This window comes from Notamacropus eugenii, chromosome 2, assembly GCF_028372415.1.
Source record: "Notamacropus eugenii isolate mMacEug1 chromosome 2, mMacEug1.pri_v2, whole genome shotgun sequence".
In the NCBI taxonomy this organism is placed as follows: Eukaryota; Metazoa; Chordata; class Mammalia; order Diprotodontia; family Macropodidae; genus Notamacropus; species Notamacropus eugenii.
In genome coordinates, this window is record NC_092873.1 from 375,102,970 (window position 1) to 375,121,960 (window position 18,991).

The window sequence follows — 18,991 nt, forward strand, 5'->3', positions numbered from 1 at the left end:
GCCTTCTGGTCTTCTGTTTGTTAAGTAGGGCTGGAGGAGAAGGAAGGGAAGGAGACAAGGGAGAGCAAGTACAAATTCTGAATGGTTTATAAACGAAAACCCACATTCCTCCAGGTTTGTTTGGTTCCTTAGCAACCTCCCCACCTTGCCACTGGGGCCTCCTTTTCTGACTCTGAATCTCATGGAGGGAGAGCTCAGCTCAGGGGATCTTAGATCATTACTGGTTGTCGACATTCATCATGCTGTCTGTCATCTTTTCCCTCCTGGAGCCTCTTTCATACCAATGCATTCTCTCCCTTCTCTCTTCACTTCATCTTGGGTCCCAGGAGGGAAAAAGAAGGAGATAACTACTTTCCCAGAAATGATGGCTTAGTAGGAAGACAGAGAAGCCCAAGTTTGGTGTGTTCTCAACCTCCTGGAACCCTTGATCCCTTTGAGATGAAAGTACAAACTTCCCACACAAGGCTTTATCTGACTACCACTGTTCCCCCGCAAAAAATCTAAAAAGTTATTTTGTAATTTTTAAAATCTATATAAGTTCCTTGAGGACAGGATGTTTTCCTTTATGTCTTTGGATCCCCAGAGCCTAGTGGAGTGCCTGCCCTGGGGTAGGTGCTCAAGAAATGCTTGTGGAACTGAAATGGTTAGAAATTAAATCTGGAGACAATGTTTAAAGTCAGAAGCAGCTCAGACTGGGACATTTACAAAGGTATGGCAGGTTGGGGGTTGGCCAGGTGTTCAAAACCCCAGGGAGGAGGGGGCATGGGCAGTTAGCTCTGCTCTCTGTTCCACAAGCCAGTTACAAGGTCAAGGGACCTGCCTGATGGACAGAACTGGGCACATCTTTTCCCACTGCAGCTTGGTGGTATCAACCTAATGGTGACGTGTTAATCTAGAGATGACTCTGCAAGCCAATGATTGCCTATAGGTCAATTTCCCACCGTTTTCAACAAAATTAAGTTATTTCCTACCTGTCTCTCTTCTTCTCATCGTTTTAAGATTGGCAGGAGTTCAAACAGATGTCTGAGGTCCCTTCAGTTTTGACGGCCTATTTTCTGATATTCTCTGTAAATGTTTCTTTCCCCCAGAACGTGTCCAGCTAACACAGATCTTCCCGATCCCAACACTGGCCTCTGACTGCTTAGTAAGCTGAGGAGGGTACTACCTACCTGTTCTCCTCTCTCTCCACAACATGGCATTCTCTTTGTTGAGCCAGCAGGAAGAAAGTCACCCTGAAACAGGGCAGGTGAGCCCCATGGCTCCCAGTAGACAATGCTGGCCTTGTTCCCCATAGTCTGGGATGGTTTCTGCTCTGAAAGGGGTGGGACCATACACATACCATTTAGACCAACAGCCAGGTTGGGTCATTTCCAAGGAATGAGATTCGTCCAGGACCCTCTTGAAGTTTTCCTGAGTCTCTTGCTGGAATGAACCTGAACTTACAATGTGGGGGCCAGAAACTTCTAAGTGCAAATGGTGCACTCTCTGTTCTAAGTCTTTTTTTCTGGATATACTGCCTCCCAGAAAAAGGACCTGCCAACCCACTGCAGTTGCACGTGACCCTTTCACCTCTCCTAAATGAAGCCCTCCTCAATAGCCCATCACATAGAGGTCCCACTCCAGCCATGCTTTACCCTCCATCTCCTTGAAAATCACCTTGTTGCTACACAATGTATCACCCCAACCACCTTCAGTTCTGGAGCCAAAATCAAATCAACTATGTCAGTGCTCCTGAAAAGGGCCTGGCAATCTACTTCCCTATAGCTTCTAGAATCATCCCAGTAATTTTCTAAACCAAAGTATCCTTCAGGGTCACCACATCTCCTCTGTATCAGACTGTGAGCTTCTCAAGGGCAGTGACTGTCATTTCCCCTTTCTACAATGTCTGACAAATGCTTTTTCATTTACTCATTCAATATGACCCAATCCCAATGAATACCAAAAGGCTACCCCACATCAGAGCACCATGGAAAGACTTAGAAAGTGGATCAATCACCAAAAGAAACGATGACAGTAAGAGTAATGAGAAGAATCAACCCTAAATGGTCCATTTGCCGTTGTCTCTGAAGAGGGTCACCTGGCTCCCCTCTCCCCAGCAATGGATGGAAGTAGGGGATTTGAGAGGTCCTGGAGGTGTGGGTATGCAAGAACTCCAGGCCTTGAGGAACCTTTACCACACTCCAGGGTGGTTGCTGACCTCTCTGCTGCTTCTGGTACCTCATATCACCCCCTCAGTCCTCAGCTCCCCACAGTAACGCTCCCATCTCTACTGCTGCTTACAGTACTCCCTACAAGTGCCTCCAACACCCTCCTTAACCACTAAATTCAATGGCCTTGTTGCAGGCCTTATCCCGAAGGACCTCTCTGCAGCACAGAACACAAGGAAGCTCCCTTCTCCCATGTGATACTGTCTTTGCAAAGTTTCTGAGACACCCACCATTGTTCTGATGCTCCATGCCCTTGTTCTCCCCTGGTCCCTTCAAAGGACTGCTCCTCAAGATTCTGTCTTCAGCCAATCTCTTTCATGGCATTAACTACCAATTTGGGGAGAAAGCGTGCCTCAAATCTGCAACTTTAGCCCTAACTGCCACCCCCCCCACCTCTGCCTTCTTTTAATGAGTCAAATCTGTGGTTTCCAACTGTCTTCCGGGATACTTCCACCCAGATGTCCCATGGCACTGTACCCTGTGGCTGCTCCCAAATATTATTTTTCTCCAAAACTTCCTCTTCTCTCATCTTCCTATTTATATCAGTGACACACTCAATTTCATTCCAAGCCTTTGGAATCTTTGATGATTCTCATGTCACCCATGTCAAATTAATGGCAAAGGCAAAATGATTCTCAGTATACAACATCTTAACACGTCCTGCTTCTGTCCCCACTGCTCTTCTCTCATGTACCACTTACTGCAATAGCCTCTTAGCTGGCCTTTCTACTTTCCCTCTCCTCCACTCCCTTCCATCTTAACCTTCATACCACTATAGAATAACATTCCTAATACTATTGTGCTATAAGAAATGATGAGCAGGCTGATTTCAGGAAACCCTGGACTTATATGAACTGATGCAAAATGAAGTGAGCAGAACCCAGAAAACACTGTACACAGGAATAGCAATATTGTACAATGATCAACTATGAACAACTTAGCTCTTCTCAGCAATACAATGATCCAAGATAATTTCAAAGGGCTCGTGATGAAAAACGTTACCCCAACTTCAGAGAAAGAAGTGATGGAGTCTGAATGCATATAAAAACATACTACTTTTCACTTTTCTGTATTTTTTCCCTCTGGATCTGTGTCTTCTTTTGCAACATGACTAATATAGTAATATGTTTTGCACGATTGAACATGTATAACCTATAAACAAATTGCTTACCACATTAGGTAGGAGGGATGTGAGGGAGTGAGAAAATCTGGAACTCAAAATTTTTAAAAATGAATGTTAAAAATTGTCTTTACATGTAATTGGGGGAAAATAAAATATTATTTAAAAAATAACAATCTAAAGTACAACTTTAATTGTGTTACTGCTGTGCAAAATCCTTCAATACTCCTTACTGTCTACATTTCGGACATAAGTTAGTCTGGACAAAGACGCAGAGAGGAAAGTGGGAAACAACAATTAAGCAAATTTAGCTGGAATACAGATTATGTGAAGGAGATTAATATAAAATGAGTCTGTAAGTAACATTGGCTTTGAAGAGTTTCATGTTCATCAAACTGAGGAATCTAGACTTTACCTTAGGGGCAACAGGGAACCTAGGAAGGTTCTTGAACAGGGGAATGGCATAGAGCTGTGCTACAGGAATATCACTTTGGAATCTATATGTGCGAAGAAAGGATTGCAGGAGGAAGAGACTTGAGGCAGGGAGAACAATTAGGAGGTCATCTGAATAGTTCAGGTGAAAGCTGATAAAGGCCTGAGTGAGGATAGTGGTCATATCAGTAAAAAGAAGTGGATGGTTATGAGAGATAGTGTAGAGATAGAAATGACAAGATGGCAACTGACTGGATCATTTTTCCATGAGTGGACAATTTTCCAACAAACCAGAAGCTGTTCATCTTGGAGACCTGCTGTGGGTATGGGTACCAGAAATGATATGCTTTTCCAAGGTGAACCCACTTCAGAGTGGTCCTTGCCTTCACAAAATAAAGATAATTCTCCCTGGGGCTCCCGCAGGCTTCTGAGGAATCAGGTGCATTGCTGAACTGGTCAACTCTTGGTACTCATCTCTGCCACTCTGGATTTGAGGATCAAAACTCATACTCCTCTAGGCTAGATAGAGCACAACGGAGGCCATTGCTTGTCACTCTGGAAGGGCACTGTCTACCTCTCAGGAGCAACTGACCCATGTCCAACTGCTATTCGCATGCAAATCTTTTTTACTTTCTTCAAAGTTCTCAGGTGAATATTTGCTACTACCACCAAGAACTGTACCTATGAGTAGTAGCTCCTGGGCCCACCATGAGAACCCCCTTCCCACTCCTAATGACCAGGTCAAGCCTAGAGGAATAAGTTCACACCTTCCTCCTGCTTGAGAATTCATAAACAAAACATTTTTGTTCCTGTTGACAGTGAAAGGTTGAAGATGAACACAAGGTTATCACCACTGGGTGCCTGGACAGCTCAGGCAGCTCCTGGAGGCCTGAATGGATACTTTAGAACCATCAGGGAGAGGGCAAGGCATTTGAGAATCCTTGTTATGGTGTGAAAACTGTGCCCCTGGTACTCATGTTCACCGGATACCTTGGGGCTTAAACCATAACCCACTCAACTACCTTGCTACAAAACAAATGCTCATGTGCCACAAAGAACAGAATGTTCTAGCACTCAAACTGTATATTTATAACACGCTGTGTTAGAAGTTGTCCTTCACTGCCTTCACTTGAGTCCTGAACTCTAAGCAGATGCCTCCTCATTAATGGCACCTGAGGGTTCTAGAATCTAGGTTACCTGCTGCAGCATACTGCTTTGTTTCCAGCTGGGGTTCTGGGTCACCAGATGAAGAGGATTTTATGGTTCTGAATGTGGGACAGCTGGAACATTGGCACAATGAAGGGGTCTGATCTGGAGGAACTTGTGTAAGGTCAACTGGAGCACCTGAAAGGAGAGAATGGAACAAGCAGGATAAACATCAGAAGATCAATGTGTGTCCACCCATACACACAAGTATGAAGAAGGTATGATGGGCTGAGCTCAGCTCACTCAGGGATTTCTGAGTCAAGATGGCATGACAAGCTGCTCTCCAGGGAAGCTGAGAATGAGGTCAGTGGTAGAGCCCAGCAACAAGAAGTCATAAAGAGAGAGTCTGTCCTGCAAATTGCCAATTAGGGACCTGGGGAAAAATATTTACGAGAGTTGTGCCTGAGGAAGCTTAGGCTATTCTGGCCAAGAGTCAATGCTACTTTGGCAACAAGAGTTCAGGTTATATCCTCCAGACCAGTATATCAGGAGACAGAAATTTCAAGAGTCATGGTGGCCTTTGTGGAGAATTGGATTCAACATCAGATGATCTGCTTTACTTTGAGCTTCAGTATCCTCATCTGCAAAATGAGGGGGATGGCCCAGATGATTTTTTTAAAGTCCCTTCCAGCTTCAGGGATGGGGGAAAATCATAGATAAGTACCTCTGGGTCATTAAACAGCATCAACTACAGTAACTCACATTTCTGTAGTGCTTCATGGTTTACAAAGTGATTTCTTCTGAATAATCCTAGGTAGGTAATGTACACATCTCCAATTTACAAATGGGGAAACTGAGGCTGAGATTAAATGACTTGCCCAGGGCAAGTATTGGAGATACCACCTAGTTTCAGTCTGACTCCAAGTCCACAGCTCTTTCCACTTCTCCAGCACTCATCTCTACCCTAGGAGTCAAATGCTGAGTTCTTGGCCAAAGCAGAAGTTGAACATATGTGGGTATTGCTTTCCTCTACAAAAAGGTACACTTGAGAAAAGGAATAAAGAGGATATCTGGCCAGTAACTTTTTTTTTTGTAAGAAGCCCCAAGTGTCCAGAAAAATTCCCCAAAGATCCCATGATCATAGAACTAGGACTGCAAAGGCCATCTACCCCAATTCTTTCATTTTTAAAAGCTAACAGTGCCGAAGTCCAAGACAGTTAAGTGATTTTCCCAAGGTGGTGAGTAGAGTGGCAGAGCTGAGACCTTCCTCTGGACTCCGGATCCAGCAATTTCAACTGCAGCTTCTTCCCCTCACACCTTCCTCCTCTCAGCCCAATTAAACAATCTATTCCCGGCGGACGAGCCAATAACTACGCCAGGGTCTTGATCCCTTCCTTCCCGAGACCGTGAATTAGGGCTAGACTCGGGAGCCGGTTTCGTCATTTCCAAGTTGAGCAGTCTCTCCCCTAGCCCAGCCTACCTTTCGGGGGTGCTGGGTGCGTCAAACTTAATTCTATGTGTAACCCACTGACTAAACCTTTAGTTCAGGGGAGCTTCCTTGGGTTCTCCCTGCTCCTGGTTGATCTGAAGACTACGCGAGCAGGGTGGCAGCGCCAGGTCACCCTCAGCGCTTTCCTTGTAGGCAAAGAAAAATCACTGAAGGACAAGCACAAGGACAAGGGGCAGCCAAACCGAGTCAGACACCTCTCTCCCTGCCAACTGGTCTGGCTTGGGTAGAAAGAACTCCAAGAGGCCAGGCCGGGCAGCGATTCCATCAGGGGAGGCCACAGCCTCCAGGACACAGGGCAGGGCGGGGGAAGGGGGGAAGGAGACCCTGGCCCGGCCCTGAGGCTTCCATCCAGCCCGGGTCTAGACAACGGGCTGTGCCTGGGGCCGGGGCGCAGCTCTCCTGGAAGCACCTGGATGAGGTTCGGAGGAGGGTGTCCTCCACAGTCCGATCTCCTGCCTCTCAGTGCCTGCAGCCCCTAGCCCCGGCTTCCCGCGGCCAGTGGGAATCCCGGAGCAACGCCCGGCTTTCCTCAGCCCCTCCCCCCCATCTGGGCTAGCTAGGATGTCCCCCCGACCCTCACCCCACACACCTGGGGCGGCCTGGACCGTGAGGGGGAGAGACGACCCTGCAAGGTGTTCGGCTCCAGTAGGGACCTCAAGCTCTCTGGGGCAGAGAAGGAACAAAGAACCACGGAGGAAAGGGAGCGCCCCAAGCTCTCCAGGAGAGGCTCCCCCATGCCCCAGTCAATCCCAGAAACGCGGCCTCTCCACTCCCCTACCCCCTCCTCAAGCCCAAGGGAGGGACAGGGAGACTTCCCGGTGGGGCCGGGGGAGGGGACGAGAGGTCACTCACCGCTTCCATAGTCCCGGCCGGCATTCGCTTGACCCCCGAAAAGGCGGGGACGCAGGTGGGAAAAAGCTAAGGGAGCTGGGGGAGGGGTCCGAACGAACTGAGCGGGGGTGGGGTGGGGGTTGCCGGCAGACCCCGCCTCCAGGCGGGGCGTGCCCACGTGGCGGGCGGCGCACGTGGCCTTCCCAGCACCCAGGCTCCCGATGAGAGGACTGAGAGGGAGCCGGTTATCTTGGAGCAGGACCCGCGGGAATGGCTGAAGGGGATGAGGTGAAGGAGGAGAAAGGTTAAGAGAGCCCTTGAGTCCCAGGAGAAGAGCAGCAGGAGCGCGTCTGAGACCTGTCCGAAGCCAGTGATAGACTAGGCATAAAGGAGAGGCTTTCTCGGGTGTTGTAGGAGGCGAGCTGGACGCCTGGGTCCGCCCCCCGGGCCCGCCCCTGTCGAGTTCCCGAGCCCGCCCCTGGCCTGCGAAAGGCGGGCATGGGGCTAGGACTCTGGACTTCACTTCAGGCTCTGCGGCTGCGCGGTCCTTTCGGTGGCATTGCTTCTCGGCCTCCGCCGTCCTAGCCTCGCTCAGATCCGCGCGCTCCGAGGCGGGAATCCGGACCGGATGTTCTAGGAAGAGAGCAGAAGCGGGAGATCCCCCCTCCCCACCTCCCTGCTCTGCAGAGAGCGTGTGGAATCGGGCGATCTGGACAAGCAGGCTGACTCTCCGGCGGTCGAAAGCCGAATTACGGAAGGGAAGGCTTCGCATAACAGTGCCCCAGCCCCGGGAAGAGGATGCTTCTAGTCGGCGGCTGCTTTTCCTGCGTGTTTCCCAGGGCCTACAGGTCCTTCCTCTTCCCCGCTTTCCTTCATCCAGTCCCTGGTACCCCTGAAAAAAAAGTCCGGGCTTAAGCCTAACCCACTTGTGGAAGATAAAGGTCAGAGCTGCCGATGGGGCTGGTGGAGGTTCGAACCCGTGTGCTTGGACGGGAGGGTGTGTGCTGGTGAACCTGGGGACCCAGTCAGCCCTGCAAGATTTGGAGGGGGCTGCGTATTTCTTGGGTCCAGTTACCAAGACTGGGGGCAGGATCATATTAAAAAAAAGCTTTATTGATGAGGGTCATAGATAGGATTTAGCGCCACAGGTACCTTAGAAGTCCTCTAGTAAAACACCCACATTTCACGGAGGAAGAATCCGAGGGGCTAGGCAGTGAAAATTTGTTCAAGGTCACTCAGAAGGTTACTGGACGAGGAAGCTATTCTCCTACAGAACGCTGTATGTCAGTGGTACTCTGCACCTCTTGTTCATAGGATATTGCAAATATTGTTCCGAAATGCTTTAGAATTACACTTTTAAAAGTAAATAATTGTTTTAAATCTAAAGTACAATAGAATTTCTGGAATACAGATTAAACTACACAACCACGTGATGTGCATGATTTAATAAAATTACTCTCCCTACAAAAAAAAAAAGTTAAAAGCTGAAAATCGCCAACCTGAAAAGGCCAAATAAAACCCTTCAATAGATGCCTGATTCTCTTTGGATACTTTCAAAATTTGTACAGTGAAAGCTAGATAACAATTCATGTTAATAGAGGTTTATAAAGCTCTTTAAAACTACCCTGTAAGGCTGGTAGTACAAGTACTACTTTTCATATTTTACAGATGAATAGAGGTTCATAGTGGTTTCACTAGTAGACGTTTTAGGATTTACTTTACAACTATTAAGTGGATCCAAACTTGGGGTTATCAAATCTCAGGTTTGATTTTGTTGGAGATTTTAAAAGAAAAAAAATCTTGGAATCTGGTCATGGATTAGGTGATTTAAGATGATCTTTTCAGCTCCAGTATTCTGATTGTCTGAATGCATTACATTAAAAAATAGTAAAGCCTAGCAATACTCTATACTTCAATATATAACCTGAGATCAAGGTAAGAATAAAGATTCCTCTAAACCCCATTCTCATAGGGGGAAGGAAATAAACATTTATATAGACATGTACTGCATGCCAGGTGCCTTGTTATTCCTTATTTTACAATCAAGGAAACTGAGACATATGAGAGGTTAAGTGACTTGTCCAAGGGCACACAGCTAATAAGTGTCTGAGGTTGAATTTAAATAAGTCTTCCTGACTCGAGGCCCCAGTGCTCTATTCACCTACTCCCTATCCATTCCTCATTACTTCAGTCATATCATATATACATACCTATTTTTAGCGTTGGAAAGCTTGACTTTAAAAATCTGGTCTAGCTCCCTTACTTTACAGATGATAAAAGATACAAATATAACATGACTTGCCCTAAGTCACAAAACTTGTCATGGGCTTCTGAATAGACTGTACCTACTAATACGTAATGTACATGTATATACATAATTGAGTTAAAATTAGTTCATTTTTATTTACCTTTACTATATCCTGAAGTACAAAACCTGTACTGTTATGATTCACAAAATGTTAAAGCTGAAAAATACTTGAGAAATATTATTTTAGATTTTAGAAGTAATTTTTATAAATAATGAAAGCCTAATTTTACCACACCAGTATGGATCTTGAACTAAAAGAATCTGAATCTTTTTGAGTCTTTGTTATCCTTTTCACTATCATATAGTGAAATATGTCAGCTATCATATAGGTTCACATTCAGGGAATGTCTAGCATTTAACACTGCCATATTATATACTCTCCTCTCCCCTTACCTGAGGGTGTTCTGCCCAAAAATTAGGTAAATTTTTGATGGCTGAAAGCCACCTAGTTAACTTGAAGTGTACTGGCTAATTTCCTTCTCAAACACCAAGCCTTAAACCCAATTCACTCTGGATCTCATGAATTGGGCAACAGGTTCCTGCCCAGGCACAACTTAATGGTTATTTTTTAGGCCCTCCTGGCTCAGAAGGAATGTAAATAGTAACTGTTTCTCTTTTGGACAGCAACCCTGAGGATCTTCCCCTTCCAGTTGGATTTTTTTTTTAAATTTTTATTAAAAGGGCCCATCCCCTGACTCACTTCTTAAAGAGGCCTATTCACTGAAAGGGCATTGCCTCACTCATAGTCAGAACCTGAAAAGACCTTAGCTTAAAAGAGCCAAGGTCTCCCACTGCATTTGGGGCCATCTATAGTTCCTGATTGATATCTAGCTACTGGACCCAAATGGCTCTGGAGGAGAAAGTGAGGCTAGTGACTTTGCACAGCCCTCCTTCACTCAAAAGTCAATTTCAAGTCATGTCATCTTCCTGATGTCATGGTCCTCTTTGAGAACAAAAGACAAATCACAATCCCTGGAACTTAACTAGGGTTGATCCTGAATTGTTCTTAGGCATTTTGCTACAGAACAGAATTTAAAATGAGGTCTTAGTAGCTGTGAAATGGATCATTAAAATATTTTAAAATTATTATGATTGCTAATTATCTGGTAATATGACATTCTTATAAATCAAATTGGACATCTATAAAATATTGAAAATCTCAGCTTGTTTCTTTTCTGATGATTGTTATCACTTGGTGATACTCCCTGGATAATATTCTCAGGAAACCAGGTTCTGATTGTGGTTCTACCACTAACAAGCTTTGTGACCTTGGGCAAATCACTTCATCTCTCTAGACCTTGGCTTCATTATCTATAAAAATGCAGGGTTGAGTTAGATTGATCTAATAGGATGACAAACTGGAGTGGCTACTGGATTTGGTGACAGGCAGCCTGTTCACATCTCAGCTACTTTACTAATAGTTCTGTTATCCTGAGCAAGTCATTTCACCGGTCAGTATCTTCATCTGAAAAATGAGGGGTTTGAGCTAAAAAGGCCTAAGTTCTCTTCCAACTCTCTCCATCCATGATCCTTTTGATTCATAGCAGTTTAGTATCCTTAGTATTGGACTGAGAGTGAAAACTGATGGATTCTGATTCTATCATTCAATTATCCAATTCCAAATTTTCTCCTTGTATCATGGTAAAAATTTGACCTCATAGATATGGAAATTTTGTAGTACTCAATTTTCTTATAAACTCATGTGTTCTTTTTATATAGGAAGAAAAAATGTCTCAAAGGCAAATGAAGGAGGCCTTTGTCAGCAACCTCAATGGAACCAGCCTACTGGAAATTTCAGCCAGTTTGGCCTTGCCCCCTCTCTGTACTGTGTGTAGAGGTCTGATACTCATTCTGTCACAACTCCACCATGCAACCCTTTCATGTAGATGGGGAGTTCATCTCCTCACTGACTTTACTTTACTTGTAGTACCCTTGGTAGCTTCTTGCACCATTCTTTCTTCTGTGATCTTTCTTGTGCCACCTGTCTTAACTATTTTAGGTGCATGGTTGTTCTACAAGATATATAGCAAGAGGACCTATTATGCCAGGGCACCTGCCCAGAAAATCATTGATGCATTCCTGAAAATCAGTGTAGATTCCAAAAACATTCCATCTGTTACTATGTTCCGTGTTTACATCAATTTGGTCACTGCCATCAACATCCTGGCTGTGGATTTTCCCCTTTATCCTCGACGATATGCCAAAACAGAGCTCTATGGAACAGGGCTGATGGATTTGGGAGTGGGAGCCTTTGTTTTTGGGAATGCTATCATTTGTCCAGAGGTTAGAGGAAAATTCAGGGCCAAACAGTCGAGATGTTATTACCTTGCAAAGCAGCTGTTCTCTGTTTGGCCATTAGTAGTCCTGGGGCTAGGACGACTGATGAGTGTAAAGTCCATAGGCTATCATGAACATTTATCTGAATATGGAGTTCATTGGAACTTTTTTTTTACCTTAGCTGTAGTAAAAGTGGTGGCCTCTTTACTCTTGATTCTTTTTCCCCTTAATAAATCTTGGATTGTGGCTGTCATCATTGCCATCTTGTACCAAATGTCTCTCGACTTTGCACAGCTTAGGATGATTATTTTGCATGGCATCGATCACAAAGGCACAAGGATTGGTTTCCTAAATGCAAACCGTGAGGGAATCATCTCCACCTTTGGCTATGTGGCAATATATATGGCTGGTGTGCAGACTGGATTATATGTGTTAAGGGTAAAACCTCTTCTCAGAGATTGGATCAAAGTGGGATGTCATCTGTTATTGACAGCTGCCACTCTCCTTGTGTTTCTTTATATATGTCAAAAATATGTAGATGCAGTTTCCCGAAAAATGGCTAATTTAGCCTTTTGCATTTGGATAGTTGCTTACAGTCTAACATTTCTTAGCTGGCTGATACTAGGTAATGTGATTTTGGTCTTCACAAAATTCTTGATTAAAGGAGCTATTGTGCCATGTTCTTGGGATCTCATCCTGACACTGGAAACAGATAAGAAGCCTTCACAGCCTCTGGCCCACCAAAACAGGAGAGAGCTTCCAAGTCTTTGTTTAATCGCTGCCATTGATCGAAATCAATTACTTTACTTCTTGCTGACGAACATTATGACGGGCTTGGTCAACATGACTGTTGACACTCTACATAGTAGCTCCTCTTGGACTTTAACTATACTATACCTATACATGATTAGTAACTGTTTGATTATATATGTCCTGCACATACAGAATATTACTGTAAAATGCTGGTGATTATTGGGGTGAAAATATGACAAATGTTAATGAATTTTTGCAACCCAATGATTAATTTCACCTCAAAATTATAAACTGTCACAAATATAGATGTATAACATCATGCATTGTTTCTTATTTATTTGATATACCTTAACATTGCATATAGTATTGGATGTAAGATGAAGCAGCGCTTCTGAAATTCCTCATAGGTTACCTAATAAATGATGGTAATTCCAGTCAAGGTGCAGATAGATCCTTGATTACAACTTAAATTTTAAAAAATCTTATAAGACAAATTTTAGCCTAAGTAAGAAAGCAATCATTCAAAACTTGCACTGGTATTCTAAAGTGCATAGTACAGAGTGACATGCAATGAACAGATTGCACAAGGTGGTAATAAGTTCTCTAAAAATAGATATAACTGTATGGTGTGGTTTACATACCAAGTAATTATGAGGCATTAGATGATATTTTCCTTCCAGATATAACTACCTACTGAAAAAGAAATGAGTCTTTAGGTAGCTAGAATGCAGTCCAGTTAAATTAAACTAACTTTGGCTTTACACATCCTTTTTTAACGATTTAATATTATTATCTTCGCACCCCAAAAATAAAAGCTGGGTACCTTTGAAAACATTTATAGGCCTGTGCAAAATCTTTTGACTGCAAAAGATTGTAACTTCATATTGGCCTTTTGTATCACTGAATAAAAATCTATATATTTCAGATACATTTTATTTTTAAATTTCTTATACAATGTCAACCAATTTAGAATATGTTTTACATTTGCAGAAATTCACTTATATCCTGAATTATTCTATTATTGAGAGGCATTTATTTTTTTCTTTGAGATCCACTCAATGAACTGTTCATGTAGCCACAAAAATAAAAGTCACATCAAGAGATTATTTTCAATTAAGAATTTAGGCATTTAGCCAATAAAATTGCAATATGCAAATTAAGCAGGGCAGGGAAAAGTGATTGGTTCACTTGCTGTCTATGTCACAGTCCCAGCACCCACAACCAATCTCTTCATAGCGAAGCAGAGGAGGACAGAGGGGCACTAATCGTGTTGGTCTCTCATTTTATAAAGTAATTTAAAGTAAGTTATCCAATAACTTAATGAATATGTTGGTTGAGGAGTTTATTTTTTGTTGCCAGTAGTCACTTTCACTCTCCTAATGACAGGGGGAGGGTAACTAATAAAGTAACTAAGTAGGTTTACATTTCCAAACAGTTATGGAAAGAAATCGTAATTTGAAAAGATCAAAGTGGATTGCCTTTTTTTTCCCTTTCACTTAGAAAATTGTGTAAGTAAAACTTGATAAATAGCTTACATAACTAACAGAAGGGATAATACACAGATCTCTCATTTGATGATTCTGGTTTACAGGGAGCCAGGTAACTTACAGGAGTAACCTTTCTCTTTAAGATCTAAGGGGGGAAATGTGTATGTATTTTTGACAGATACAACAGAACTTCCCACTGTCAGCTCATGAAAAAGAAAGCTCAATTTCACAGATTCTACACATTTGGACAACTGAGGTAATATCACATTCTGCTGTTAGATTTTACTACCATGCAAAACAACACAATATTTTAACAGTTAATATTACAAACAAAAAGCATAATTTGTAAGGAGGGCGGAAAGAACATTATAATAGGAAGAAAATTAGAGTAGGAATTCTTTAGGAAGGAATATGGTTTCAAAACTAGGATGTCATCCTAAATGCGATCTTCAGAAAATGATTCTTATATGATCTTGTATTATATGATAGTCCTGGTTTACAACTAAACCAGATTTTACATATACATATATATATGTGTACATATACGTATATGCATATATACGTATATGTATATATAAAATGAGTTTAATAGTCATGGGAGTGGAGTGTGTGATGAGGAATAAGAGGTGTATATTTAGCCACAGCACTTCATTGTGGTATTTTTATTAAATGTATTTGACAGCAGAACTGCAGTTATTTTAAGTCAACGGACCTGAGTTTGATTCTGTCTTTTATAATTAAGGCTAATTGAACTTGAGGAAGTTACTTAACCTCTCTGAACTTCAGTTTCTCTTCTAGGTATAAATCTAAAATCCTTTGAATTTTGACACACATAATATTGTACAAAGCATACAAAAGAAAAAACTACATAAAACAGTAAGAGAACTTTCAAACAGTTTAGGGAAGAGTAGTTTTTCCTTAATGACCTCTCAAATACTTGGAATCTCTTCCAAGGAGATAAATTCAGAATGATTGTCATAAGAACTCCATTTAAAACAAATCTTTATTAATAGTGGTTAAGTGGTCTGATCTTATTGCCAGCCTTATCTCCTCTCTACCCTCTACCCCCATACCTCCCTAGCCACTCAATCTTGTTCATTATAGACTGAAATTTTTCTTTTTGATCCAATTTGTAAGGATAACGGAGAATGGTGAATGTGCCTTTTTTCCCCTCCATGTTTGGTCAAAGCATGACTATGATGTTGCTCTTTTATTAAAAAATTAGGTTGTAAGCTCTGTAAGGGCAGGGACTTGGTTTTTAACTTGTATAATTTTTTTTGTCATTTAAACCAAAAATACCAATAAAAGTAAGAAGCTGCTTTGAAATCAAGGTGGCATACAGTAATCAATGAAATATAGTTGCTACACCTAATTAATTTTTTTCTAGCATCTGACTCCCTCCTAATTTCTAGCACCTTATTCTTTGAGAGAATAATCAACCCAACAAGTACTCTTTCTCCTTCAATATTCAAAAAGTATTTATTGAATGCCTAAAGGATATGAAACTGTCCAAGGTACTCAGTAAGGGGCTCCTATTCTGTAGACCAAAAGCCAAGTCAACTGCAATTTACAGAAAGCAAGCAATACCAGAGTGAAGAAATTTTAGTAGTCTTAGCAAAGATATAAATCCAGATCTTAATTGCCTTTTCTAATTTAGATTAAGTCTCTAGGGCAAGAGGCCATGTTCTTTTCAACTAGCCTAAGTTCAGTACTGTTACTAAAATTAGCATCTATACTGAAGCTTGTCCTTTTCAAAGGCAACCAACCAAAAGAATTTTAACTGAAATAAGTAGATCAACTTAAAAGAAATAGTGATAGCTTTTTATTCGACAGAATTACCTCTAGACCTTAACAGTTACAGATAGCTTTTTCAAAAAAACGTTCTGGTTTTTACCTTGCACACCATACCCAAATTGCCATTTTGTAGAGTAATAATCATACTGTTCTAGATGCTCAAGTGTGCAACAAAGGTTAGATGATAGGTCCCCTACCCTCTTGAAGCTTACTGTGCGTGTAGACCCATAAGCAAATACATACAAAATAACACATGGCACTCCAGCTGTCCTTCTAATACATCACCAAAGAGCACAAATATTTATTGGATAATCATACCTTTAGGCCTGAAAAATACTTCTTCCAGCCTATGTCACCCACCCCACAGTGACCACACAATGTCATAAGTCAACATGGCTGAGGATGCACCGTAGGTTTTTTTTTTTGTTGTGAATCTCTAAGACTTCATGTGATGACCAAAATAGCTTTTAAAGGTCAGTATCACAACTTCAGGCTATTCTCCCAGGATTCATATATGTCTTTAAGAGTTAGCTACTATTAAAATAGCGTAAAATAGCGTCTATCCTGAAAGACTTCCGATTTTTCTCTGAAAACAATCTTTTAAAGCAGTCTCTTGAAAGTCCAAGTTTCTTTCCGAAAGCAGCAAGCAGAATACTAAAGCTGCCACCGTGGCAGCTCTACTCAAGACACGGCCAGAAGGGTCGGTCGTCCTCCCTCTGCCTTCTCGAGTTAAAACTAACCCAATAGGCTCCTCTGACCTACTCAGAAAAAGCAACGAGGTTATTCCCCCCAACCTGGTTTGGCATAACCACCTTTACTGCTCGTTACGGTGGGAACTTTTCCCTGGAGGGCACCTCGGGACACTGACGAAAGGAGACCTAGTCCTAAAGTTAACCCCTTCTCCCTCCCAGTCCCCACGTGGGTTAAGTCAGTTCACTTCTAGAGTTCAGCGTCCACTTCGGTAACAATCAGAGTTTGAACGAGACAACTTCCACGGTCCCCGCCAATTCACCTTCCACGTGGCTCGGAAACTCCCCCGAGCTGACGCTCTCAGGGAGCTGGGAGAAGTGGGAGGCTTTCCCGACCTTTCCTCACAACAGGAGGCGGGTTGCGCCTGGGGCAAGGGAGGGATTCTCATTCCCAAAGCACAACGCTCCGAATCCTCCTCGCCGCCCCGCCCCCGCCTGCACTTCCCCCGCCCTTCTCTACTCACCACCTTCGCCATCTCTTTGCCCTCACAGACCCTCTTCTCTGCTCCCCAGGCCCCAGAGCCGCCGCGGCGGCCTGGGCCGGCCTCTCCTCGCGCCCGCCTGCCCGCCTCCCCTGGTCTGGCCTCGGTCGGCGGCTCCCACCCCCCCACTCCCGCTTTGGGCTGATTTAACGGAACAGATTTATGGTGCGGACGTGAGAGGTGAGGTCCCGGCTCCGGGAACCGAGCTTCAACTACGGCCGTTGGGGACGCCGGGTAGGGCCGGTTACGAAAGGAGAAGCTCCCGCGCGCGGCCGTTGACCGGCGGGAATCTCGCGAGAGGGGGCGGGGCTCCGGGAGGTAGGTGTCCTCTCCCTCCCCCAGCCCCCCCCTCTGTCCCGGTGCTCTCTCCCTCCCCCTTCCCCTCCTCCCTCCCCACGCGGCGCGAGCGGCTGACAGACCCGGGAGAGGAAACGGCCCTCAGAGCCGCGCTCCCGCCCAGCCCAGCCCGGCCCCGCCCCGGGCCTCGTTAGCCGGTAATGGGGAAGAGTGGAGTCCTAGGCAGAGATAGCTAGGGCCTGGACTGAGTAGGGGAGTGGGGATGAGGAGCTCGGGACGCCTCCAGCCCCCGCCCTGCCTGGGGCTTCGGGAGGGGGGATGGGGAAGACTCCGTCCCCAGCGCCCCCTGAGGTTCGGGGCGGGGCCCGACCCCTCCCTGGGGCGGGACCGCGCTGGGCAACGGCGAGCCGGGGCCGCGCCTGGGAATGGGGACTGACAGGGCGGGAGCGCGCTTGGTTTGCGGGGGCGCGCCTGGAAGGGGAGGGCAGGGAAAGGAGGGAGGGGGGTCGCGCGCGGTGGCGGGAGGCGGGAGGGTAGAGAGGGTGTTGGAGTGGGGCCGAGCCTGGACTGGGGAAGCCTGACCACCGGGCCAAGGGAGGAGGGGCTGGCCTCTGAACTCTGGGACGGGCGGGGCCCGGCACTGCGGCGGCTCTGACTGGCTGGGGAAGCCCCCTCTCCGGCGGGTCTCTTCCGCCGCCTGGTGTTCCTGACAGGAGGCCGGGTCGAAGGCGTGGGCGGAGAAGAGGAGGGAGGCGGAGGGAGGCGAGGGGAGGGCGGGTTCGGGCGTTTCTTGACGCTGATTGGCTTCGAGCGTGTTGAATCAGGCGATGGAAAACGCTGAGTCCGTGCGCGGCCTCCCCTCTCCCTCCCCCCGTGGCGAATGTGCGGCGCCGCGGCGGCCTCGCTTTACGCTCGCGGGGTTTGGCTGTTGCAGGCAGGAGCAGGGAGGAGGCGGCAGTAGCAGCAGGAGCGGCGGCGGCGGCGGCAGGGGCAGCGGCAGCAGCGGCGGCAGCAGCGGCTGGGGAGCGGTCGTGACGGCGGCGACAGCGGCGGCAGCCACATCGGAGACGATGGCGCGGCTGGTGGCAGTGTGCAGAGACGGGGAGGAGGAGTTCCCTTTCGAGAGGAGGCAGATTCCCCTCTACATAGACGACACCCTCACGGTGAGCGGGCCGGCCGGGCCTCTCCCCTCCTCTCTTCCCTCCGCCGCCTTGGCAGCTGTTCCCCCTCTCCCCCTCCCCCAGGCCCAGAGCTGCGCACTGGAGAAAGACGAGGGTGTTGCAACTCCTAGGCGAGGCCTTCCCTCTCGGCAGGCCCGACACTCGCTCCCTGCCCCTGGGCCGGACAGGGCCGCCCCAGCGGGCCGCTCCTCGCCCCCTCAGCCATTTTCGCTAGGCTTTCTCACATCTTCACCTCGGGGGGGCTTGTCCCATTCCAGAAAATATGCCGCACTTCCGAGCAGACGCCTCGTACGAATAACGCCAGAGCCAGGGGCATTTTAGGGCCTACCTCTTTCTGAAGCCTTCAACCCCAGAGGAGACTTAATGATTCTCTGCAACTGTCACAGCTGGGCTGCTGCTCCCTGCATGTTTGCATTT

At 45.6% G+C, this 18,991-nt stretch overlaps 3 protein-coding genes across 17 annotated transcripts in view; 2 read left to right on the forward strand and 1 right to left on the reverse strand.

Moving 5' to 3' along the window:
• The window catches only part of MYO19 (myosin XIX), a 35,512-nt gene extending 28,111 nt beyond the window's left edge, over positions 1-7,401 (reverse strand). For 3 of the 4 annotated variants that reach the window (XR_011975296.1, XM_072646925.1, XM_072646926.1), the window contains exons 1-2: positions 7,268-7,401; positions 4,957-5,103 (exon numbers count right to left, since the gene is read on the reverse strand). Coding sequence is in view for 2 of the 4 variants with exons in the window: in XM_072646925.1 (XP_072503026.1) it covers positions 4,957-4,968 (12 nt within the window). In the remaining 2 variants the exon portion in view is untranslated. The remainder of the gene's footprint in view (positions 1-4,956; positions 5,104-7,267) is intronic. The other variant, XR_011975297.1, reaches the window with a different exon arrangement.
• A 366-nt stretch (positions 7,402-7,767) lies between these two features.
• Positions 7,768-12,903, forward strand: PIGW (phosphatidylinositol glycan anchor biosynthesis class W). The gene is made up of 2 exons (XM_072646940.1): positions 7,768-8,187; positions 11,274-12,903. Exon 2 carries the CDS (start codon positions 11,283-11,285, stop codon positions 12,798-12,800), a length of 1,518 nt encoding a protein of 505 aa, XP_072503041.1. The 5' UTR covers positions 7,768-8,187; positions 11,274-11,282; the 3' UTR covers positions 12,801-12,903.
• Positions 12,904-13,821: 918 nt separating this feature from the next.
• Positions 13,822-18,991, forward strand: part of GGNBP2 (gametogenetin binding protein 2) — a 29,362-nt gene continuing 24,192 nt past the window's right edge. For 3 of the 12 annotated variants that reach the window (XM_072646934.1, XM_072646937.1, XM_072646938.1), the window contains exons 1-2: positions 17,417-17,590; positions 18,328-18,556. In XM_072646934.1, the coding sequence (XP_072503035.1) occupies positions 18,464-18,556 (93 nt within the window). In that variant the 5' untranslated portion in view covers positions 17,417-17,590; positions 18,328-18,463. The other 9 variants (XM_072646928.1, XM_072646933.1, XM_072646929.1 and 6 more) reach the window with 8 other exon arrangements.

Excerpts from the sequence above, each read along its gene's own strand:
- PIGW (XM_072646940.1), top strand. The coding sequence starts at position 11,283 with ATGTCTCAAAGGCAAATGAAGGAGGCCTTTGTCAGCAACCTCAATGGA.